General features: G+C 38.4%; 3 protein-coding genes and 1 long non-coding RNA gene across 10 annotated transcripts; 3 read left to right on the top strand and 1 right to left on the bottom strand.

The window, feature by feature from the left end:
* Positions 1-2029: 2029 nt before the first annotated feature.
* LOC133741267 (uncharacterized) lies at positions 2030-5328 on the bottom strand. 2 transcript variants are annotated; one of them, XM_062169200.1, is made up of 9 exons: positions 5114-5328; positions 4896-4982; positions 4740-4798; positions 4301-4396; positions 4082-4159; positions 3755-3817; positions 3503-3676; positions 2623-2718; positions 2030-2217 (listed from the first exon to the last, which is right to left on the bottom strand). In XM_062169200.1, the coding sequence occupies exons 1-9, from the start codon at positions 5295-5297 to the stop codon at positions 2149-2151; spliced, it is 906 nt and encodes a 301-aa protein (XP_062025184.1). In that variant the 5' UTR covers positions 5298-5328; the 3' UTR covers positions 2030-2148. The 2 variants fall into 2 exon arrangements, with proteins under 2 accessions (XP_062025184.1, XP_062025191.1); XM_062169207.1 differs by lacking the exon at positions 4301-4396.
* Positions 5329-7399: 2071 nt separating this feature from the next.
* On the top strand, positions 7400-9732 carry LOC133741261 (uncharacterized). Its single transcript, XR_009861761.1, has 4 exons — positions 7400-7534; positions 7609-7770; positions 8056-8226; positions 9414-9732. It is a non-coding gene; the product is annotated as an uncharacterized LOC133741261 (long non-coding RNA).
* A 1527-nt stretch (positions 9733-11259) lies between these two features.
* On the top strand, positions 11260-16996 carry LOC133725475 (uncharacterized). 4 transcript variants are annotated; one of them, XM_062152756.1, is made up of 9 exons: positions 11260-11463; positions 11856-11974; positions 12587-12758; positions 12998-13053; positions 13683-14501; positions 14806-14943; positions 15769-16059; positions 16152-16208; positions 16650-16996. In XM_062152756.1, the coding sequence occupies exons 3-9, from the start codon at positions 12635-12637 to the stop codon at positions 16806-16808; spliced, it is 1644 nt and encodes a 547-aa protein (XP_062008740.1). In that variant the 5' UTR covers positions 11260-11463; positions 11856-11974; positions 12587-12634; the 3' UTR covers positions 16809-16996. The 4 variants fall into 4 exon arrangements, with proteins under 4 accessions (XP_062008740.1, XP_062008737.1, XP_062008739.1 ...); XM_062152753.1 differs by having other exon boundaries at positions 11812-11974; XM_062152755.1 differs by having other exon boundaries at positions 11261-11463; positions 12590-12758.
* Positions 16997-17657: 661 nt separating this feature from the next.
* LOC133741243 (developmentally-regulated G-protein 2) lies at positions 17658-21238 on the top strand. 3 transcript variants are annotated; one of them, XM_062169178.1, is made up of 12 exons: positions 17658-17810; positions 18051-18148; positions 18268-18335; positions 18499-18575; positions 18688-18868; positions 19031-19087; positions 19230-19304; positions 19452-19571; positions 19791-19961; positions 20124-20237; positions 20342-20512; positions 20820-21238. In XM_062169178.1, exons 2-12 carry the CDS (start codon positions 18079-18081, stop codon positions 20913-20915), a joined length of 1200 nt encoding a protein of 399 aa, XP_062025162.1. In that variant the 5' UTR covers positions 17658-17810; positions 18051-18078; the 3' UTR covers positions 20916-21238. The 3 variants fall into 3 exon arrangements, with proteins under 3 accessions (XP_062025162.1, XP_062025167.1, XP_062025172.1); XM_062169183.1 differs by having other exon boundaries at positions 17706-17805; positions 18052-18148; XM_062169188.1 differs by having other exon boundaries at positions 17764-17810; positions 18057-18148.
* The last annotated feature ends 3162 nt before the right edge of the window (positions 21239-24400 follow it).

Raw genomic sequence — 24400 nt, 5'->3', positions numbered from 1 at the left:
ATACTTTTCAAGAATATGTTCATTCACTTCATTGCTTTTACTGTTCTACTGCAGAGAAAATTGTCATTTTACTACAAAGAGTGCTTGAAAGGATATTGTTAAGGAGAAGTCCAAGGAAAGAAGAAACCACATACAAAAGGAGAAGCAAATTATATATGAGTATATGACAAAGTCATACCAAACAAACAAATATGTCAATACCACGCTCAATCATCTATTTGATTTATTTTATGTTCAGAAATGCATCTGTTGAATATGTCTTTGTTTCTACTATACGTTTGATTTTTACTCATGACCTTCTTGACATTTGCCTTGACCTTCGCAGTGTCAAAGGACAGTGCCGTAAAATACAAGGGCACCCACAAAGCTGAAAAATTAACCTTCAGGGATGTTATTTTTTCCATGTCCTTTCTCGTAGCATTGGTGACGTAGACGGATTGATAACTAGGTTTACCAGCAATAAACCTAAGCAAAAGGGTTATGGAGTCCACCAGAGATAAAAAGAGAATAATCTCAATTTTATTGATAATAAGATAAAAGTTGCGTTCTGCAGCCTTAAGGCGGCTTATTTATAAGAAAATAAACCCTAGGGCGACTAACAATGAAACCCTAAAGCCCATGGGTAAAAACAAAAACAACCCGAAAATAACTAGGAAAACCAAAACACCGGAAAATAGAAAAATGCAGTTTTGAGGCCCTAAACGACCCCGAAAGCCCGAAAAAGGTCACAGATCATGGCAGAGCCATGAGTTTAATTTCTGGCGCGATTCCCTTTCCGGAAAGGTAAGGTACGTACGTCCCAAACGGACTCCGTGGAGCTGTTTCGCGTCTACTAGTCACTTTTCGTTTTCCTCCTTTGGCACGATCCAACTGTTCTTCAAATTGGGCTGTCATCTGTTCTGCATCAATTGGTTGGACTCCTCTCATCAGGCATGAGAGCCAAGAGTCGTAACTAGGATAATCATAATCATATAGCTAGGTTGGTGCAGTTCTGCTTTCTATACCAAGCCTATCAAAGAGATGGAGATCTTCATATTTGACCGGAACTTTAACGTTACTTGGTGGGAGCGCGCATCAGAACTTCTCCCTTAAGAGGATTGAATAAGAAGCATGGACCTCCATACTTGATATCTTTAAGCAAACCAAGTTACAGAAAACAAATTGTACATCGTAGTTAGATAGGTTCATGTTGCATGAGATGCTTGGCATACTTGTGTCTTTTCTTTCAATGAGGTGCCATCATATTCCAACGAGTGGAACCCCTGCATTAAGCATCTGGATTCCGGGTATGATTTAGCAAGACGCATAAGTTGAGATACTTCGGCCAATCGGCCGCAGCGTTGGTAGCAGAATTAACTGAACGCCATATGTGCTTTGTAACATAGGACTGAGTGTCGACTATGTTCGTCAATATCCTGAAGAGAAATGAGACCATTGCGGACGCAAGTTCGTCGGCAAAACTGTTTTTTAATTTTTATTTTAGACCATTGCCAACACAATTTAGTTGGTAAAAGTGTTTTTTAATTTTTGAACATTAACCCCTTGTTCATGCAACTAGGACCTTCCCGTCGCAATACGTAGAGTTTTGATGATATTTTGAGAAGGTGAGAGAATTCCATCTAATCTTGGTGGCAAGATACTATGGGTGATACAGAGGAGCCAAGCATGGTCAATGCCTGAAAAGCCACTAGAACCTGATAAACTGTAGTTGGCCAAAGGATCCTTTCAGCAGTGAATAAGAGCCGCTTTGGGCGTTTCTTAACAAAACTCGGATTTACTTCCTCAAAAAGATTGAAATTGATACCTTCATTCCCAGATTTGCTTCCCGTTCTTCTAACAAATAAAGAATTGACAAATTCCCATTTTGCCGAACAAATGAAGCCTAAAGAATGTAAGTTTGTTACTGTATAAGAGGAGAACGGTATTTAATTATTTACTTGGAGCTGTAGAATGCTCGGTCTCTCTCTCTCTCTCTCTCTCTCTCTCTCAGACACACACCAACCCATTTGCATGTCTTCTTTTACGAACAAACAAAACTTGTACCCCCTTTTATTTTCCTTCATGATAACTGTTCCATTATTCAAAGACACCCACATAAACACTTACAGAAAGAAGGATGTAATATACCAATGATTACTGAAGTTGCTGTTAAGATTTCTCCATTAGTCTATTCAAACATTCTTTCCAATCTGAAACCTTGTCATCTCCATTCACCACCTATATAATATCACACAATACAGTAAACATTGTTTAATTGCGTTACCCTCTTATCAAGAAAATCATAAAAGGGAAAATGTAGAGAGGAGTAGAGGACAGAGATAAAATAAATTAAAACAGGTTTTTCACTGGTAAAGACATCATCCTATTTTCTTATATCGCCTTTCACTTAGTATTGTTCCATTTTTAGATTTTTCCCTCAATTACTAGTTTTGGAGTATCAACTTGTTGTTAGTAACATCTTTCCACTGCAATGACTCCATATTTGTTGTGTGCTTGCCTAAGTCATAACTATGAACATCCTAACGACTGCTAAAACATTAACAGATGTGGTAACTTCATCCAGAATTTCTTCAAAAAAAGAGAAACCCACTACTTTGTTTATTTCTATATGTTTATGTTTACCTCAAATATGAATCTTTCCTCGGGGACTGCATCAACTGCTTCCACACAAATAAAGGCCGCATCCTCTTTGCTAAGAGTTCCTTTTGCTGCAGTTCCCTATCATAAACAACACAAAGTGAGTTTATTACTCGCCTATAGAAATCAGCCATACAACCTATAGAAATCAGCCAAACAGAACGAGTTCACAGTATCTACTAGCTGTTACCCATTCCAACCTTTCATCCTAATGAACTGTTATATCTCTATTACGATTTATCATGGAAATCTTTTATCGTCAATTACCTACCAGGCTAGGAAGAAATCATACAACTTATAATAAGCAAGTTTTTACAAGGGTTTAGGATTTAAGATTTCAGTTTACTGGAATTTCAGAATAAAAGTGAGGAGGGGTTTATGTCAATTATGGGGTCTTTCCAGTACTATGTTTTGTTCGTCTTTTCCTGCTTGGATTTGTGTTTTATCAACTGTCTTTTGTTTTCTGCAGATTCTTGTGCAAGTCTGCTGTATCAGCAGCTGCTTGTCTGTGGACTGTTTCTCTTTCATTTGAAAAAAGGGCCATTGCAATACACCTAGAATCTCCAACTCCCAATGTACTTTTGTATCATATGAGTGAACTTTACATATTGATCTATTCAGACATTGTCTATGATTGCTTACAATTGCTAAAAATCCAGGCCTCCTTCACAAAATGTGAATACCACATATTTTTCTCCCATGTGTATTAGACTATAGGAATGTAAAGGAATAATAACAGTGAGCAGACTGATTTGAATATAGCAAAGCACATGAAGAAATTATGCATAACTGACCCACATATGACATATGTTTAGTTCCGTAATGGCTCCGTGAAAAGAAGGAGAAAACTTTGGCGTCAACTAACCTTTTCAAAGCTAAAGCCCTGAGTTCCACCTGGAGAATTTTGTAACGAGCCAGCCCTGATGATGGTGTAAGGGATTCCCGAGGCCATCAGTATTGACTCATCTTCTTCGGCTAATTTTCTTGCATTGCTTTTCATGAGAGCTTGAATGCCGCCGGCACCTTTGTAAACAGACAACTGCTAACTTATTAATCACAGTAAAAACATTTCCTTTTTTACAGTGGTGATGTTTCTAACATTGAGAGAGAGAGGTACCTGAGATAAGAGAATGACATGGTTTACCCCTTTCAAGCTCCCAACAGTAGATAAGAAACCTTCCTGACAAAAGAAAAAACATTTAAATGACATTTTCAAGGTTTCAGTTTCAAAAGAGGTATCATGTCAAAAAGATCTCGACAACTAAGAAGCTAAATATGGTTTTGCAACAGTATATAGAGATAATATTAGGCTCTTAGAATTTGAAAGGTATAGTGATATAAAGTTGGTGAATTGGGATCTATGAATTATGTACGGAGCATGCTTTAAGTGATGATATAGGAAGACAAAATTAAGTCAGTAAGTTCCAGGTGTAGATATGCATACATTTGGGCATATTACTGTGGAAACTCCTCTCAGCGCTCTCCTTAGGAATGGCTTGTCCCTTGAATCTCCAGTCAATGACTATGTAAACAAAATCCAAAACCATGTAATCAGTATTTAAAGTACAATGACAAGAAACATGAACAAAGCAAGCGACATGAACAATAGAATATCCTTTCCATCTCAAAAGGGGTAAATTTACAGGAACTAATTCCCACCTACCTCAACATAAGTTCCAAATGCTTCAAGTGCAGCCCGCTTATCCTTCACCAATGCTTTTACTCTAGCTCTTTTGACAATCAACGACAATATTACCATCTACATTGGCTAGATATGACAGGGCTCAGAATCCATATACTAAAATCAAGGGTAGTGTAACTGTGTAAGCACTGATCTTGAAGCATGTACATGATAAGTCCTTGACTAATATAACTCTAGATTTGTTGATTCATATATATTACACCTAAACACATAAAAATGATTGTGCTCTAATGTTCAGGATCACTATAACATATTAGCTGTTTTCATTGTGCTGTGTACTTATGACAGTTTGAACTTAACTCACCACTTATACCTCTGTTTTCTATATCCCCATGTAGTATCTATGTAGATTCTGATCAATGTACATCAGAAAAATTAACAATGCCTGCAGAAAACGCACCTGCCCCATCTCGCTATCTCCGTCAGTTACCAAAACAGCATCCCTGGTTTCATCTCCTTCTGCATAAGAACATGTCACAATTCTTTCGGAACCGAATGCATCATGAACATAGTTACATAAACATGCACAGATTTCTAAACAAGCCATAACACCCACCTGATAATTCGTCCTCATCTTCAGCAACAGACCCATCCTTAGGTAAAAGTTCAGGTGCCCCATACCATTTCCTCAACTTAGGACCCCCTTCACACAATCAAACACAATGACTCAGAACAAAACAGCAAGTATGCACATAAAGCAACCAAATAATACCAGATTGGGTCCAGTAAAAACCTTATATTAGAGCAAGAATGATGAAAGTAAAGATATTTTACCCTCAATGTAATCAAGAATTTGGTCTGTGAAACTAACTTTCTTCTTGGCAGCACAAACAAAAAGAGCACCCCTTTGGGTGCTTAAAGAGTGAGAATGCAAAGCTCTGCATTGCTCTTGAGAATGGAAATTGAGTGGAGTTAGTAGAGAGAGAGTTGATGATGAACAAGGAAGTACACCCGCCATTGGTTTTTTCTTCCCACTATCTCTCACATCCAACCGTTTTCTACTTTTCAAGTTGCCGCTAATGCTACAAGGGAGGATAAACGACATGCCGTTACAAGATAAAAAAAAATTGTTTTTTTTTTTTATTTCTAAGAACCATCGGACCATGACATAGTCTCTTCTTTATAAGTGAGAAAAGACTAGTTGTAGCATTTGAGTTGTTTATCTGATTAAAAAAAAAAACAGTGGATAAATTTTTTCTTTTAAACTTCGAATTTTCGAGCAAATTCCTAGTTGGTGTATGCAGAAGAAGAGACCTTCAAATGAACGTGTCCCCTAACTCATACAATGTACAGGTCAAAATTTGCAATGCACCTAAAAATTAAACTAATTGATATATGGTTTATACAATTTATCATACCATCTTACAAAAATCAAATTATACTAATCTCAAGAATCGCTAATAAATGGTTTGTTGACGTACACCAAAGAAAAAAAAAAAAAAACAAATCTCGATCATACGAAACCTCCTAATCATGATCATGTAACATGCTGATTAAAACTCGCAATCCACACAAAAATCCAACTCACTAATTTTTACAGTTCATCATACAATCTCACAAAACCAAACTCTACCAGTCCCAAACTCCCAAGCAAGACCTAATACTATAGGGCTGGCCATTTTAGTATTAAGATTCTAAGAGCATTTCCACCGGTCTTGTTTTGACCGGCCTCCAGCAGGGATAAATGATGTGGTGACCGGCCACAAGGAAAAACATCCCTCCATCGGCCTAATCTTGCCTAGCCAAACTTTGGCTTTTCATGACCGAGTCCAAAAAACAAAGCCAAGGCCGTGACTAAAATCTTGACCCAGACTGACCAGCTGCCAGCTCGGCCTAGAAGAAAACGTGGCTGACGTCAGCCACTGACACGCAGAGAGAGACGAGGAGGAGAGGAAGCGTGGAGGACACAAACGAATGAGGAAGCGCCAGCAAGCAGACCGCGTCTGCACCAGTCCCCGAGAGGATGCCGGAAAATTGGAATTCTGGCCGGGTTATGTCGCACGGCTGTGGGAGGCCTTCGATCTCCTTTTGGGTTGCGTGGTGAGCTGAGGCACCACCGTGGGGAGGACGAGCGAGCCGAGGCGAGCCCGTATGGCCCGGGTCCGCGGCAGGAGGACGCACGACGGCGGCGGAAAACTCGGGTCGGGTCGGTCGGGACTTGGCGGGTTTGAGGAGAGAGAAGAGAGAGTTTCAGGGGTGAAAGTGAAGAAAAGAGGAAAAATCTGTCCTTACGAAAAAGGACCAGAAATTTTTGCAATTTATAGAAAATTTTCAAATTTTCAAAAATTCATAACTAATTCATACGAACTCCGATTTTTGCGTTCCACACATACACGAACTCATATCGACGATCTCTATAACTTTCATGAAGGAAGTTTTCCCAAATTATGTATGTATAAAAAGTCAATTTTCGAGACCCCCTAAATAATGTTCGTTTCAAAAATAAAATCGATTCGAAACTAAATTTCTCGTAAAACGACTTACGAAACAGTCTCAATATTCATAATTCAAATATCTGAACAATTATTGAATTACAAAATCGAATAAATGAAAATTCGGGTCTTCACATTATCTATAAATCTCCATTATTACCATCTATTTACATCAAATCTATTTCAATTTTCTAGCGTCGTTCCCTTTCCGAAAAGCTATAACAATAACAATTATGACATTAGTTATCCATAAATCTACATTATTACCATCTTTTTACATCAAATCTATTTCAATTTTCTAGCGTTGTTCCATTTCCGAAAAGCTATAACAATCACAATTATAACATTAATTATCCATAAATCTACATTATTACCATCTTTTTACATCAAATCTATTTCAATTTTCTAATTATAAAAAAAAATAAATCAATGAACAGTAAAACTGACTGGTCAAGAAACAGAACGGGTGGAAACCCATGTCAAGTGACAGTTAACATTTTCTTGACTGGTCGACGCATTGACATTTCGACCTTGACATTTCTTGACAACGGGTGACTTTGCTCTAAGGTCTTGATAGTCATTAGCCACTCACTGCTGTCCTATATATATATCACTCTCTAGGTCACCCAAAAATAGCAACAAACCCAACTCTTTTCTCCAGTCTCAGCGGCGCAGGCTAAAACAAGAAAAAGTGGCCAACGACTATGGCGGCTGAGATGAGCAAAAAGCGAAATGTCCGACCACCGATCAAACACGCACTAATGTAACTTTCTTTGATTCTTTTGCTTTTCATTTTTGAACAAAAATTGTTGGGATCTGATTCATTTTGTGATACAGTTTGTTGCTGATGGAGTCTTTCCTAGTTGTTGACGAGAGAGGCTAGCGGCGGATGGCTACTCAGTTGAGGTTACGCCTGTGCCGACCTAGATCATCATTAGGGCCACTCGGACTCAGAACAGTTTGACCCTTTGTTAAATGTTGGGCTTTTAAGTTTTAAAGGTATTAGATTTAATCCGTATGCCTCTACTTGAGAAAGGAAGAAACTTGTTTGATGTTTATCTGCCTGCTTAGTATAGTGGAGTATGATTTTGTGAAGTAATTAATATAATCTAGCTAGTGTTTTTGATCATTTGGCAAGTACTATAATGACCTTATGCTTAAATGAACTATACAAAGAAAGAAAGAAAGAAAGAAAGAAAAGCTTCCTTACATGGACTATATTTCAGAACATGTGTTTGATAAATTTGCAGATTTTGATTACGTGTTATATATTGATGGGTGTAGGTGAGAAGGGAAAGAGATTAAAGGAACTTACACCTGTTGTTCAGAAGCCTTTCAATTTTCCGGAGAAAAGTGTTGGCTTTATGCAGAGAAAGTTAGTAACCGAGGGCTTTGTGCAATTGCTCAGGCAGAGTCTTTGTGTTACAAGCTTCTAGGAGGGCTTGCTGTCTGCAGGTATGCAAAAAGTAACTAGGTTATTCAATCACTTAATCCTGCAATTTTGATGTGTCATATAAGTTGGTTCTCGTCTTTACAGTTCTGTATGTCTATTGGTTTTTTTTTTTTGAAAAGGTATGTCTATTGGTTTTGTGATTCTTATATATGTTAGTATTTGTAAACTGAAATGGATAAGCTCTCTAATAAATATACAGTTATATTTAGCATTCAGTTACACTTCCCCTTACCTACAATAATGGGCCAAGAGGATCCTCAAGAATGCTGACATTGTATGTTGGGAGTTTTTTAGTTTTTTTTGAACTGATTAATAGTTCTTAAAGTTCGGGAACTCCTACATTTTCATAACATTCCTGTCTTTTCCCTCTCCAACAAAGTTTGCTCTCACTTTCTAAAAGTATTCCCATTAGTCTGGTAACACCCACATCAATGTAAAATGAACTGCATTGCTCTCCAACAAAGTTTGCTCTCACTTTCTAAAAGTATTCCCATTAGTCTGGTAACACCCACATCAATGTAAAATGAACTGCATTGGTTTTCAAATACACTTGCTTGTATCATTATTAGCATTCAGTAACATTTCCCCATACCCATAATCATGGGCTAAGAGGATTCTCAAGAATGCTGACATTAATTGTTGGAGTTTTTAGTTTTTTTTGAACTAATAAATAGTTCTTAAAGTTCGGGAACTCCTACATTTTCATAATATTCCTATCTTATCTCTCCAACCAAGTTTGCTCTCGCTTTCTGAAAGAATTCCATTAATTTGGTAACACCCATTAACCTGTCAATGTGAAATGAAATGCATTGGTTGTCTAATGCAGTTGTCTATATCATTTTTATTAGCATTCAGTAACATTTCCCCATACCCATGATCATGGGCTAAGAGGATTCTCAAGAATGCTGACATTGTATGCTGGAGTTTTTTAGTTTTTTATTAACTGATTAATAGTTCTTAAAGTTCGGGGACTCCTACATTTTCTTAATATTCCTGTCTTATATCTCCAACCAAGTCTGCTCACTTTTCCATTAGTTTGGTAACACTCGTTAACCGTTCACTGTAAAATGAAATGCATTTGTTGTCTTGTATACTTGTCTATATATCATTGTTATTAGCATTCAGTAACATTTCCCCATACCCATGATCTTTGTATATGTTTCTTATGCCTTGATAAACTGTTTTTCAGGTTCTTGAGATTAAGGTGAAGTTCATGCTTGATTGGGATCCAAAGGGTAAGCAAGGCCGCACGACACCCCTACCTGATATGTTCACCATTCACCAACTGTAGGAGAAAGGGTACATCAGGCCCTCAGTCTTGGCAACGGAAATACCAATAGAAGTGCCTTAAGTGCCAGTTGTGGTCGCCACCTAGATTTCTTTATTCGCAATCTTTAGTTTTCAGTGTTGTAGAGTGTCAGAGACAGCAATATGTACTGTTAGGATACTGGATTTTTTCTTGTCATTGAAGCATTATTTGATTTTTATTTTTGTAAATGAGTCGCTAATTACTTAAACTACCTTGCACCTTTTTTTGTGTAGTCATTCATATATTTGGAGTCGGTACCATCTCTGTATACTGGGTAATTGGGTATACTTTCTAACAATTGATCCGACATAAAATTTAGGACCAAACCTACAAACCTAAGAAACATGCGTCACTCGACCAAGTAGACTAACTTGTGGTGCAATTCCGCTTCTATATTTCAGAGGTTGTCTGCATGTAAATGGTATACCCCATCATACTTAGATCAGATGTTTGCTACTGCTGGAACATTGATTTAGTTGGTACAACATTTCTCTGCAATGTCCCCGAAGATCATTTGGTTTCTACAAAAGAGGATGGCGAGAGGATTCCAATCCAACCCTATAGTCGGGGATTAGACGAGATTTCAAAATGGTGATGTTTAGTTGTCATTCCTGTTTGGTAATGCATTTTAGATTAATGATGAACAACTAGATAGGGTTCTCCAAAAACTACCCACTAAAATAATCACATTTTGTCAATCATTGTATGTCTTTTTTTTTTTTTTTAATAGAAATGACCATTTTTATCCTCATTCCACTCATCTCATGATGTCAATGAGATTTGAACTTGTAACCTCCACGATATCAGTTATCTAAATAACCAACATGTCACAGCTCATTAACCGTATGCCTTCTTCATACAATTTTTTTTTTTTTGTCATCACTTGTGTGGGCTAGACTTAGGCCACGTTTGGTTCGCGGAAAGTAAGCATTAGGAAAGGAAATTTGTTCATTTCCTGCGTTTGGGATGCAAAAGGAAAGGAAACAATTTCCTGAAGGAAGGGAAAATAAGGGGGAAAATGGTTCCTTCCAAACCCCAAGAGTGTGTTTGGATGAGGGAAAAAATGATGGAATTTAATTAAAAGTAAGGATTTCATAATTCCTACAAGCTAATTCCCTCGTTTGGCATTATCAGATTAGAAATTTTAAATTTCTCTGTGGAAAAAAACGAAGGAATTCATTATTTAAATTCCCTACTTCAATTTCCACCAAAATAGGTGTCATTTACGAATTTCTTTGCAGTATTCAATTTTCATTTCCAAAACAAGGTTTTTTTCTATTTTATTTTTTTATTTATTTTAAACTTTCTTAATTAATTACACATTTCAAATCCTAAATAGATACAACCAAACAATAGAAATTGCAATTAATGGAATTTTAGATTGATGGAATTAAAGATTCCATCATTTATAAATTCCTACGGATTTCATAATTTTCTCATCCAAACACACCACAAAGGAATTACTTTCCCCCCTTATTTCATTGCATTTATTACTCACAACATATTATTTTATTACATTATTTACAAACTTTTTAACAATTTTCCTAATAACTTTCCTTACATTACCAAACATCGGAATGGAAAGTTGTTGGGAAATTTCATTTCCATTCTCATGGAAAAAACAAAGGAATTACTTTCCTAGCGTAAAGAAAAGAAAATGGAAAAGAAGCATTAAAATAGGCTCTCGGACGCCAAGTCCAATTTCTGCACTGGATTTGAAGGAGAGAGTTTGGAGTCCGGAACCGTATGTTTAGTCCACACTAAACACAGCGTACTAAAAAAGCGAGCCAAAAATTACAACACCAATCCGATTGGTTTTGGTTTCCCCTTTCCCATTAAAACCTTCTCCCACAATTTTACCAAACACGACTCGTTTCCCCCAACTCGCTTTCCTTTGAATCAACTCGGTCGCTACTCACTCAGTCCTATGGTGAGTCCCCCTTCCTCCATAATCTCGCTTCAATTGCCAATTTGTAGTCTTTGGGTACTTGTGCATGAGAATTTGTTTCGTTTACTTTCTAATTTAGCCTCTAGATAAATGTAGTTTTTATGTAATTTCACTTGGTATTCCAATTTTGGGTTTGCTTTCAGTGCTTGGAAATTTTTGAATTGTGGACTGTGTGGGGTTTAAATTAGTTTTGAAGGTTTAATGTGTGGGTTTCAGGTGCATTTCAGGTGATTGTATTGGGTTTTGTTTGAGACGTATAGAAGTTTACTTTGTTATTTACTTGGTTTTTTTGTTTTGTTTTGTTTTGTTTTATTTCTTTTGGGGTTTCAGTTTGTGTATTTGAGTTGCATGTGGTGGATTTTCCATGGAAGCAGTGTTTGTGGTTGAGGGGAATGATGAAGGGAAGTGTGAGGAGAGTGGAGTTGAGAAAAGTAGCTCGTCTTTGTCTTCTCCGAAGCAGATTACCGATCCTGTTGTCTACAAGCTCGTTCGGGTAAGTTTTTAACTAATATGCTGGTGGCAATAGGTCCAAGTGGATAAAATTGAAAGGGGAATTTCTTGTAGTAAAGTGAATTCTAGTTTTTTTTGTGTGGAAAAGACATGATATTGATAACTAATGGGTGTTCGTTTGTACTGATATAGAGTGGGTAGAAGGACTTCTGTCAAATTTTGAACAGTTATATTGTTTGTCATCACAATTGGAAGCGAGTCAAGCTACCACTCCTTATTGAAAATTAGATAGTGCTGTTAAGAGTGGCTGTGAATTAACTAGTGGGATTGATTGAGTCAGACTTGAGAAAATCATAAAAGAAACACATTGAATGCGGATCATTACAAATATAATTTTCTTCATTGTGAAGCTTTATTTTTGGAGTTAAATTTATGTTCCTTGGAAGTTGAGAAAGCTGTCCTGTCTTGATCGGTAAACATGATGATATTAAAATATGAGGCTAGCTTAGTTTGGCGGGGTGAAACCCTCTTTGATAAAAGGAGGAAGCTTAAAATGACTTTGCACTTACTAGTATGGATGCTGTTTGTTCATTTTTGATGTTTTCGTTGCCATTTATTTTGTCATCTTTATAATATGTGGCCATTTATCCGATAGCAGGTTGAAGGTGATGGGAGATTAGTGCCAGCAACAGATGATGAAGTAATGGAGGTTGAGGATTTTCTTGTTGATGAGCAGATCGATTTGCCTGTTGTTATGAGCACGGGAACTGTTGAGTGCATTTCTAATGAATCTTCATCTGGGAAGCCTCAGAAAGAAAGCTCAGAAGGTAGACTTTCTGCTGTCACTAATTATTCCAGTTTCCACTTTATTGTTATAGATAGTCTTTGGTATACCATTTATATTCATGTTCTGTTTTCTATGCCTATTTTTCTCCTCACTCTAGTGACTTCGGAGATATACCAACTGACTTATATTAGAAACTTTGTTAAAATCAAACCTTTTCTGTTTTATATATCATGGCATTGTTTCTGTAATGGCTTTGTCTGATCAACTGTACTTGGCCAGGTTTGTCACCTTCAGAGGGTAAAGAAGCTGATGCAAAACTAAGTGCACATCTTGAGGTATTACGTTGGCAATTTGCTTTCTTTAGATATAGATGGATGAGTATTCTTGTTTATGCTGGTAGATTTGTAACGGTTGCAGAAGATAGTGTGTTTCTTTTGAATATATGATTTTTGGTAATATCTAATAAATCTACTCAAGTGCTTGGACACGTTCGCTGCTATATTTTGCGGACAGTTTATTTATTTCACATGGTTTATGAAGAAGTCTGGTCATCTGACTCAAAACCAATTGGTAATGGATAGAGAAGCTTAAAGCCTTATAAGCTCTTAGACAAATTTTTATGCACAATTCTTGCACTTGCTTATCTGTATGACATTTTTATAATTGTTGTATCTCTTTCCCAACTGGTTTATTTGCTCCTGTAACTTATAGATAATCAGTTTTGATTTTCTTTTTCCATGCATGACCACTAGTATATGCATAGTTTAGGATCCTTCTCGACCTCTAAAATATCTTGTAGTACATCGAGGAGATGTTACAAAGGGCGACAGGAAGAGAGGCTCTGCTTAGCATGTGGATCTTCTGATCATTCTTCTGATTTTATGAATTTAGATATCCAGTATTTTGACCAGCATAGTAAATTGCCTGCTATTAATAAGAATCTGCAATCTGAATTCCTTTGCAGGAAATTGCTCCTTCGTCATCACTGAGCTTAGATGCCAGCCACATTAACGAATCTGAGACAAAAGGGGAGTGCTCAAAACATCCAGATGGACCAATAGAAAGCGTATCATCAGCTTCTGCTGTCTGCACTAGTTCAAAGCGTGATTTTTATGCATCAAACAGGGAGATATGCCTGGACAACCTATCAATAAGAGAACTTCATGAATTATTTAGAGCAACCTTTGGGCGAGAAACTACTGTTAAGGACAAGCTCTGGCTTAAAAGGAGGATCGCGATGGGATTGACTAATTCTTGTGATGTTTCAACCACAACTTTCACTATTATAAATAAGAAATTGGTGAAGAACGGCAAAGACAATAGCTTGCAGAATGCTCATGATATGCACACTGAGGGTTCTGATGTTGGAGCAAAGAATCTTGGGTATGAAGATTCACCAAAAAGTCACAATAGCCAATTAGAAAATCATCAAGTTGTTTCAGCCAAGAGATCGGGAAGCCTTAGTGAAGAAGAATATGGCTGTGAGGATCATACCATGGATCAGAGAGCTGCCAAGAGAGTTCGGAAGCCCACTAAGCGATACATTGAAGAACTTTCTGAAGTGGAATCAAGAGATCATAGCCCAAAAGTGATTAGTTCCGCTAAAACTGCTGGACATGAAGAAACATCTCCAACATGTTCTGCAAGGCCTCTTAGAAATGTTTCTACAAATGAGAGAACTATTGTCACTAGGTTGGATTCTCTTGGTGGATCTGGGGTTCAGGTTCCTTATGTTTCTCGGGTTCGAAGAAGCCGTCCGAGGAAAAATATTATGGCTCTTATGGTAGGTAAAATCAATATCATACCTAGGCATTGTGATTTTTGCTTTGTATATTGATTATTTAAGTTTGGCTTGGTTGTTTCTTAAGAAGTTATCTCTCTCTTTTTTTTCTTCTGTTTGTCAGCTGACAAGATAAAAAACCAGTTGCCTGATGATACTTTTTTTTTTGTCAAGCTATTCTTTTTATCGAAGTTTCTGAGTTTCCTTTGACATCTATAAAATGAATACTTAATCAATAGTAAAACAGGGTACTAGGAAATGATCCATATAGACCATAACTGAAGTGATCTTGTATTTCAATTGGTAGAATTTCAATCCATGTGGAATGGGTGTGACAGCTAAACTGGTAAAAGAGACCCTTGCTGTGTGTACTTCTCTTCCAGAGAGCGAGTGTGCAGACAAAGTTTTGAAAGCCAGATCTGCTTCTGAACAGATTAAGCCACTGGTAAGATCTCCGTTGTTTGACTGGATTCAAAGATGATTACTTGTTTAATTTGTTTGGAATAAAGCTACTATTGCCTATGCTGTAGGTGATAGTCTCATTGTCTCTAAATTCTCTCCTTCGGTATTAAATTGGTATTCTCTTTCTTCTGAAGGACTAAAGCTTCTGGTAAATAAGTGGGTTCATCTCTATTCCGTAGATAAATAGGCTAGCCTGCAGTTCACCTTCTCTTGTGTTTATGAAGGCAAGATAGGGCATGTATCTTCTGTTTGAGTGTATGTAATGGATAATGGCTTAAGAGGTGTCTTCTGGGAGTAAGGGATCCTTTTATTTTTTTTTAATTTTTTGTTTGGAACTGTTAAGAAAATAGTGGGAGGGATTAGAACTTGGGACCTCCTATGGCTACTAAATGACTGCCCTGGCCACCAATACTACAGAAGCATTGAGTATATGACAGAATGCAATAGTTTCCAAGAATTATGATATATGGAAAAGAAGTACAGTCTGGTCTTGTTTCTTATCATATGGTTGGAGAGAATGATTAAGGAGCAGGTAAAAAGGACTTGGTACGACACTTATGGACATCTTTTAGGCTTGCAAGCCAAAATAGTTTGGGAATGCTGGATATGTTTCTCATAGGCATGTTCTTCAAGTTCTGCACGCTTCACCTCTTGCTGTTGCATGGGGTTGATCTTATATTGGAGTTTTCTGATATCACTGCTTTGTATTAATCTTGGGTTGCAATTGATAGTGAGCGATGTATCTCATACCTGTAAATTGATTGCATATTTGGACACTGCTTTAATTACAAACTTGTATCCTGTGTAGTTTGCTTCTGAACCAGAGAAAGACAAGCGGCGCTCTGTAATGAGCACATTCGAGCATGGGAAAAACTTAGGCCTAAAACAGACAGATTCATCTGAGGAGAATTCAGATGATAGTATAGCTGCAGTTCCCACAGTAAAAGGTGGGATGAGAAGGAAACATCATCGAGCTTGGACTCTTGTTGAAGTTATGAAATTAGTCGAGGGTGTCTCTAAGTGTGGCACTGGCAGATGGTCTGAGATCAAAAGGCTTTCATTTGCAACGTTTTCATATCGTACTTCTGTTGATCTCAAGGTATGTATTGGAGTTATGTCAAAAATGGTTAAAATGATAAAAAAATAAAAATACTTTAGCCTATTTTAAAATTGTTTCATCTTATCTTGCAGGACAAGTGGAGGAACCTGCTGAAAGCTAGTTTTGCACAAACACCTCCTGATGATGGGGTGAGTATAACTAACGTATTCCTTCCTTCTCTCCATTGGTTGGTTAGGTCAGAATCTCTCCATTGGTTGGTTAGGTCAGAAGCGTTTAACTTGGTATCTCCTTTTAATGCATGTTTCTGTGAACTCTTTGGTTAGCCCTAGTTTTGCATTCAAATGTCTTCTCTCAACACACACTGTTCTATAATTTACATTCTTCATCTTTGAGTATATCCATTATTTGCTACTAAAATGGCAATACTATTCGGCTATTCCTATTTCTACTCATACATAAGAATTTTGTTTTGCCTATTGCAACTTCTGCTACCAAGGGAAGGATTGCTGCTTTATATTGTGTGAAACCTGTTGATAATTTGTCTCTATTGTCCATTATATCATTGCTTTCTTCTTTTGATGTCTATTAATTATGGATTAACTTTGCTTCTTTGGTGGGAAATTATGCAGTCGCGGAAACATGTCGCTGTGCCTATCCCAGCATCAATTTTGTTAAAAGTGAGAGAGCTTGCTGAGATGCACGCACAGGTACCTCCAAATCTAGGGGCGAGCAAGCTGACCGCCAATGTTACTCGAAGTGTGCATCAAACAAGATCAGGGTACTTGTAACATTGTATATAAATCTAGTTATGCGTGTCAAACATGAGGTACCGAGATGTAACCTACTTTAATCTGTTCCATTGCCATATTTGCTTGTTAACACTAAACAGGCTTGATGCTGGTTATGGATTGCAGGCTGTAGGCTTCAACAAGTTGTATACATTTTCTCTGATTATGAGATGTTTCTTTTCTTTTTATATGGTATAAGCTTTATTAAAAAAAGAAATATGGTATAAGCTTTAAAAAAAAAAAAAAACGGAAGAACCTTTTAGCCAACAACAAACCCCCGGCCTATCGAAATTAGTCCGAGTTATTGGATTGCAGGAGCAGGAGGGTAAGAATAGAAACGTGTTTCCTGCTCTCATCTTAACATCAGCCACCATGTTCTTTTAGGATAAGAATCACTCCATATTGTTTGAAGTTTTATTTATTTAAACATGCTCTCTAAAACAGCAAACGAGCTAAATTAATATATTGTAGTTGCTCTTATTGATTATGCTCAATAGGCTATGACCATGCTCATGTTACTGAAAGACGGTCTTTTTAAAAGTCTTAACATGATCCTTTTAAAAGTCTAACAAAGAAAAGTAAATATTACTGCCATGCAGTGACAGTGCAATAATTTTCAATAGCATACAACAATAATGCAAGGGTTTAAATTTTTACGAAACTATCAAAATTTTCATAATTTGACCTTTAACGATATATGACTGATTTCAAAAATATCTTTGAAACTGGCACATTTATAGAAATTTCAATCGTTTCTGTGGTTTTGGTATGAAAAAAGAAAAAGAAGCAGAAGCAGAAAAAATGTAGAGCAAACGGGTTTTGAGAGAAAAGAGAGGCCCAACAATATAAGACCCTCCGAGTTCAGCCCAAATTGTCCCTTTCTTCTCAGCCCTAACTCCATCTCACTCCCTTTGCTCTCTCTCCCTCCCTCTCGAAGAAGCTGAGAGACAGTTCCAGAGAGATCGTCTCCGTCTCAAGTCTCAACCTCAGTCTCAGTCTCAGGTGAGTCTTCAACCAAACCAATTCCAACTTCCTTCCTCCAATTACTACAATTAGCATTTCTCCCTTTCACTTTCTCACAACAATTAAGCTTAATCCTCTTATCTCCTGCTCCCTAATCCACTCCTCGTTTGGTTTCTGCAACATCGCACCTCAATCAACCATTCTCTCAGCCTCCAATTTCTATTGAAATCTCAATCGCCATAGTTTCTCTAACTCTTCTTGTGTTGCTTTGCTTTTCAGTTGTAGCAGCTGAAGCAATCCAGCGACAATGGGGATCATTGAAAGGATCAAAGAAATCGAGGCCGAAATGGCTCGGACTCAGAAAAACAAAGCCACAGGTTCTCCCCCCTTTCTCAGAATTGTTCCTCATTTTTTGATGTTTTTGCAGTGATATCTGATAACCTCTTCAATTTGGTTATGTTTTGATTTTTAATTACCTACCGTGCTGAATATGCAGAGTACCATCTCGGTCAGCTCAAGGCGAAGATTGCGAAGCTAAGGACTCAGCTGTTGGAGCCTCCAAAAGTATGTCCCTCTATGCTTATATATATGTTGGTGTAATTTATATTCTATGAGAATAGTTGGATATGAATTTGGAAGTTTCGTCTTGTGATGGCTTCGACCAAGTTGCGTGTGGTTAAGGTATATAGTTTTCTACTTTTGTTTACGAGTTGGATTTGTGATTTAGGGTTCTAGTGGAGGTGGAGAGGGTTTCGAAGTTACAAAGTTTGGACACGGTCGTGTTGCCCTAATTGGGTTTCCAAGGTTTGCTATTTTTGTATAACTTCAACATGTATTATGAAGAAATTAGAATGTGACATTGCTACTTCAAAAACAGTATCCGTAATTGTTGCGTTTTTTTTTTTTTTTTTGTTAGTGTTGGTAAGTCGACACTTTTGACAATGTTGACGGGGACGCACTCTGAAGCTGCTTCTTATGAGTTCACAACACTTACCTGCATTCCTGGGATTATACACTATAATGATACAAAAATTCAGTTGCTTGATCTTCCTGGAATTATTGAAGGTGCTTCTGAAGGCAAGGGTCGTGGGAGGCAGGTGAGAACTCCTTAATCTTCTTGTGTTCAGTTGTGATAACTTGTCATTATTTGTCTGTCTTACAAATGATACAGTTAGATGTCTCAAGATACATTCGCTTATTCTAAGTGTTGCTAGATATCATGAAACAGCCATAGTTTGACACAACTGTCTCTCTTGCAGGTTATTGCTGTTGCAAAGTCATCAGATATTGTGTTAATGGTACTTGATGCCTCAAAAGTAAGTACCTTTCCTGTAGCAACAGTGCTGCGGAACCTATTGCTAGTTTAGTAGCTAATGATACTATATGGTGATTTCCTTTTTTTCAAAAATCTGTGTTAATTTTCTGAACCTAGAAACTCCTGTTCTTTATATGTTTCAGAGTGAAGGTCATCGGCAAATTTTGACAAAGGAGCTGGAAGCTGTGGGTTTGCGTTTAAACAAGAGACCACCACAAGTAAGTTTTGTGTTTTCAAGAGATTATCATTTTCTAAAATTTGGTTAGGATTCAGTATCTGTCAATTACTTAACTGTTTCGCTTATTGATTTGCTTTGTCAATCCACTGGGAGCTTAGTTTTATTATTTATTTTGTTTTCTGGGCAGATATATTTCAAAAAGAAAAAAACCGGAGGCATTTCTTTTAACAGCACTCTCACTTTAACTCATGTGGACGAGAAGCTTTGTTATCAAATTCTGCACGAATACAAAATTCACAATGCTGAGGTATGTATTTTCTTACCTTGTTTCAATCAAGAGTCAAGACTGTCCTTTATCACGAGTCATGACTAATATTGAATCTCTTAGTGGCCATACACGATTAGTTTACATAATCTCTTTATCCCCCTTGGGTAATAGTCTTTGATAGGTCAATACTTTATTTCTATCTTATTCCTTGGCCATCCCACGGGGAAGAATGCTCATGTGAATATAAATTCATTGCAGTTGCTGTTTCGTGAGGATGCCACAGTGGATGATCTTATCGATGTAATTGAGGGTAACAGAAAATACATGAAGTGTGTATATGTATACAACAAGATAGATGTTATTGGTATTGATGATGTGGACAAATTAGCCCGGCAACCTAATTCTATTGTCATTAGCTGCAATCTGAAGGCAAGTTCTTAAATTTTTGTTTCGGGAAATTCAAGTGATACTGCAACAGTTGAGCAATGTTGCAGTTCCAGAACTTTGTTATTGTCACTCGCATTAGCTTATGAATTTCTCATATGAAATGGTTTCGGGAACATTGACTTTATTATTCCTGTTGTTTAACAGCTGAACTTAGACAGACTACTCGCGAAGATGTGGGAGGAGATGGGACTTGTTAGAGTTTATACAAAGCCACAGGGCCAGCAACCTGATTTTGGTGATCCTGTGGTTCTTTCTGCTGTATGTTGCGAATCTTATATCCGATGTATTTTTATCTATTTATTTCTTCTTAGGTGTTTTATGGCTTCATTTGTTTCTTTCTCATATTAATCTTATGTGTGCAGGATAGAGGTGGCTGCACAGTCGAGGACTTTTGTAACCATATCCACAGGAGTCTGCTGAAGGAGGTAAAATATGTGCTGGTGTGGGGTACAAGTGCAAGGCATTACCCTCAGCATTGTGGTGTCAGTCACCTTCTTAATGATGAAGACGTGGTTCAGATTGTAAAGAAAAAGGTATTTATTCCCGTGTTTACCTGCACAATTGAAGTAAAACTTGCAATACAAGGTCACCGTACCGGGGTTCTACAATTTCTACCATCTTTGTTTTTTTGAGATGGTCACCTGTAGTTTTTTTTTTTCCCTTCTCTCTTTCGGTTAAATGTCCCGTTGGTCTTCTGATAAAAGGAACTGAGCTTGTGGGTCTAAATTTGTTTCAATTCTCGATGCTTGTAGATTTGGGTTTTTTTTTTTTTCCCTTGCAACAAAATGGTTCATTTTCCCATTTCATGAAGGTCTAACTTTTGGAATTTGCATTCTCCAGGAGAAAGAAGGGGAAGGGAGGGGTCGGTTTAAGTCACATTCGACAGCCCCTGCTCGTATAGCTGACAGAGAGAAGAAGGCTCCCCTGAAACAATAATATCACTGACTGTAATACCGTGCAGACCCGAGTTTCTTACATGAAGACGCACAGAAGATGCCTATGAGATTGATCCAGAGTCAAGATGCCTATGAAGTATGTCATATCATTTGCTGAATTGACAAATCGGTCTAAAATGAAGAGTTGGCCTTAGAACCTAGTGCTCATCATGTGTTGTATGTTTGGCGATTAATTAAGTACTTGGAATTTTGAAAATAATCTGCATCATATCTCTGTTGCTAGAGATATATATTTTTTTGATCTGCTCTTAGATATATATTCTTAAAAATCCGTCTTCATTAATCTAGTTCCTTTTGAGACCATTCCGAGCCCGATGATTTGAAACCGATAGACGGGGCGTATTGCACTGACATTTTGAAGCATTAGAGGGAGCATTAGAATGATCTTTTATGCTGTTTTAATGATCGGATATTTTAACCATAATTCTGGTACAATTTGCCTTGAAGCGATCACTCTATTATTGCATAACTAATGTTGGGTTGGACAGATTTTTTTTTGAAGAGAAATGAGAGTAATTTTTCAATAATCATTGAATAAAATGTTTCAAGAAGCCGATCACGGATTGGAAATAAGCCCTAAAATAGTAACCTTACTCTTCAACTCCGATAGCCCAAGTACACAGAGCAATCGAGTAGAGTGAGCTGAAACACAGCCATACCCAAAAACGTCACCTATCACACACCCAACTAAACTGTGCTAAAACAGCGACAACCAAAGTAACTCCGCCTCCGACCTATCAGCACGGGAGGAAACATAAAATAATAAAGTAAAAACAGTATGGGCCTAAGAGTAAACCCAAGCCCAAAAACACAAAATGTTTGGTAGGGATTTATTAAGGGAAAAATTCATGAATAGTACCCGAATTAAGACCCACTACGAATTTCAGTACACAAATTTCCAAAACATAAACGTTGGTACATCAAATATTAAGCCCGACCCAATATACGTACACGACGTCAATGACGCTGTTAGTTTGGTGCCAGCTGGCCGTATTTCAAGGGGTAAAACAGTCTCCCTCTTCCCCTCACTCACTTCACTTCACTTCACTTCGTCATTTTGTCTCTTAAAGCCCAATCCCCTCTGCTCATAACCACCACCGCCACCATTCGACTCGGTGACGAAGCTCGCGCTTCGATGTGACCAAAAATTGATTAGCATAGATGACGATGCTCTGGTCTTGATTTTCGTTCACTGCAAGAACCTCACGTGCCTCAAGCTCCGCGGTTGTTGAGAAATCACCGACCTTGGAATGACGGCGTTCGCTTAGAATTCTAAAGGAATGAAGAAGCTCTCCGTCGGTTCGTTCATGTTCGGCGCCAAGGCCATGAACGCCTTGCTCGAGCACTGCACAACGCTCGAGGAGCTATCGGTGAAGCGGCTTTGAGGGATCCATGACGCGACGGAGCAAATCGGACCCGGGAAAAAGCCGTCGACACTGAAATCGATATGCTTGAAGGAGAATACTAAACGGTCAGTGCCTTCGATCCAAACCCATGCTTTGAACGATTCGACTTCTTTAAGTTTGACTGCAGTTTCTTCCAATTGCAAAAAATTGGAAAGGTTGGCTCTTTGCCGTAGTGGAACAATTGAAGATGCTGAATTCGCTTGTATTGCTGCCAAATGTGTAGCATTGAAGAAGCTGCGTAGAAAAATTGAGTGGAGCTGTAGAAAAATTGAATGGAAAAATTGAATGTGGCTCTTTGGATGATGCTGTTGGTTTGAGTGAAGGTGTAGAAAAATTGGATGAAAAAATTGAATGTGGCTCTTTGGATGTTGCTGCTGGTTTGAGTGGTGTAGTGGTTTTTTGTTTTGGAGGAGATGTGATGGTCACGGGCTCACTGGCCATGGAGGAGAGAAAGGGCTGGATCATAATAGAGAGAGAGAGAGAGAGAGAGAGAGAGAGAGAGAGAGAGAGAGAGAGAGAGAGAGAGAGAGAGAGAGAGAGAGAGAGAGAGAGAGAGAGAGAGAGAGAGAGAGAGAGAGAGAGAGAGACAAAGAGTCTTTCAGAGTGTGAGAGAGAGGAAATCTGTTGGCAAATGAAAAACCAATTTTGCCCTTCATTATGTGTGTAATGGCATGCGAACTGACGGAGTCATTGACGTCGTGTACGTATATTGGGTCGGGCTTACTATTTGATGTACCAAAGTTTATGTTTTGGAAATTTGTGTACTGAAATTCGTAGTGGGTCTTACTTCGGGTACTATTCATGAATTTTTCCCATTTATTAATAGCAACAATCATTCCTGCTCAATATTGTTCAATTGTCATTGGATTTAAATCATATGCTGGAATTTATTAATTTTTTTTTCTTTACACTATTTTCTATCGTTGGATTCAGATCCAATGAAAATTGAGCACAACTGAGTAAGTAATTTACCTAGAGAGAAAACCCTAGAGAGACTCAGAGAGAAAACCCTAGAGAGAACGTCGTTGGCTGGGATTGCGCCTGTCTGGCTGCGCCTCGGCGCTGACACTAGCCACTGGCCTTGTCGTTGCATTGTGCGTGTGGCCGGACGGGTTCTGTTGCCCGTGGCCAGGTCCGACACTCGGAGGCTATGGTGTGGAGGTGTCTTTCCCCATTTATTCTCGGATTCGGTTGCACCAGGGTATGATCTGTCGTTGAGGGATGGGATCGACTTTGGGTGGATCTACGATGTGGCGATGGGACAGGCGGCGGTGCTATCACGGGTAGGTGGAGGGATGGAGAGGGGCGGTGTTTGGGCATGTTTCCTCTCGGGTCTGGATCCCCGATCTGGATCACGGCTGAGTGGGGATGGGATTGTGGAGTTTGATGATGTCCTCCTGTGGTGGTCGGACGGCGGCGACAGAGTGGCGGTGGTGGAGACCCGACGTCGATGGTGGAGTGGTGGGCGTGAGGGTGCAGGCGAGATCTTGGGCTGGGCGTGAAGAATGGAGGCCGACTGCATTTGTTCTCTGGGCTCGGGCTTTGTTGCTTGGGCTAGATGGAGTTTGGGCCTGGGTCTGTGCTTGGGCTCAGGTCCCAAATTTGTTTTATTTTTATGTTTTTGGCATGTTAAATTAGGGTTTGGTTTCTTTTGTTTTGTTTTTTAGCAATAAATTACTATCAAGGTTTTGTTTTAAGTTTATCTGTTGGGTCGGGTGCACTGCAATTTTGGCATAGACAATCTTCTATTCAGCGGTCTAGAGGTCGTTTATGTTCTGGAGTTAGGTCAGTAGTGGTGGCGAAAATGTCTGGCGGTGGCATACTGGCATAGACAATTATCCTTGGCCTTCTAGTGGGATTGTTCCTGTCTGATCTCGAGTCGGAGGTGATGGCGATTTGGAGCATTTGTGGATCGACGGTGTTGCCATTACGGTGGCCATGATCTTGGGTTTAATTTAGTCTCAGGTCTGACGGTCCAGCATTTCTTTTTTGTCGGGTTCGAAGTCACAACTAGTATAGACTTGATCGATCAAAGGCAGGTCAAGAGGACTCTGGGTGG

Source organism: Rosa rugosa, chromosome 1, assembly GCF_958449725.1.
Source record: "Rosa rugosa chromosome 1, drRosRugo1.1, whole genome shotgun sequence".
NCBI lineage: Eukaryota > Viridiplantae > Streptophyta > Magnoliopsida > Rosales > Rosaceae > Rosa > Rosa rugosa.
This window is presented reverse-complemented; position numbering and strand designations above follow the sequence as displayed.

What these genes read in the sequence shown, in the direction of transcription:
- LOC133741267 (XM_062169200.1), bottom strand. Translation starts at nt 5,297, where the DNA reads ATGGCGGGTGTACTTCCTTGTTCATCATCAACTCTCTCTCTACTAACT. An exon ending in CATTTGGAACTTATGTTGAG is followed by an intron (nt 4,160 to 4,300) that starts GTAGGTGGGAAT and finishes TTGTTTACATAG; the next exon opens with TCATTGACTGGAGATTCAAG. An exon ending in AGGGCTTTAGCTTTGAAAAG is followed by an intron (nt 2,719 to 3,502) that starts GTTAGTTGACGC and finishes TGTTTATGATAG; the next exon opens with GGAACTGCAGCAAAAGGAAC.
- LOC133725475 (XM_062152753.1), top strand. Translation starts at nt 11,846, where the DNA reads ATGGAAGCAGTGTTTGTGGTTGAGGGGAATGATGAAGGGAAGTGTGAG. An exon ending in TCAGAAAGAAAGCTCAGAAG is followed by an intron (nt 12,759 to 12,997) that starts GTAGACTTTCTG and finishes GTACTTGGCCAG; the next exon opens with GTTTGTCACCTTCAGAGGGT. An exon ending in GTACTTCTGTTGATCTCAAG is followed by an intron (nt 16,060 to 16,151) that starts GTATGTATTGGA and finishes CTTATCTTGCAG; the next exon opens with GACAAGTGGAGGAACCTGCT.
- LOC133741243 (XM_062169178.1), top strand. Translation starts at nt 18,079, where the DNA reads ATGGGGATCATTGAAAGGATCAAAGAAATCGAGGCCGAAATGGCTCGG. An exon ending in TCATTAGCTGCAATCTGAAG is followed by an intron (nt 19,962 to 20,123) that starts GCAAGTTCTTAA and finishes GTTGTTTAACAG; the next exon opens with CTGAACTTAGACAGACTACT. An exon ending in TTCAGATTGTAAAGAAAAAG is followed by an intron (nt 20,513 to 20,819) that starts GTATTTATTCCC and finishes TGCATTCTCCAG; the next exon opens with GAGAAAGAAGGGGAAGGGAG.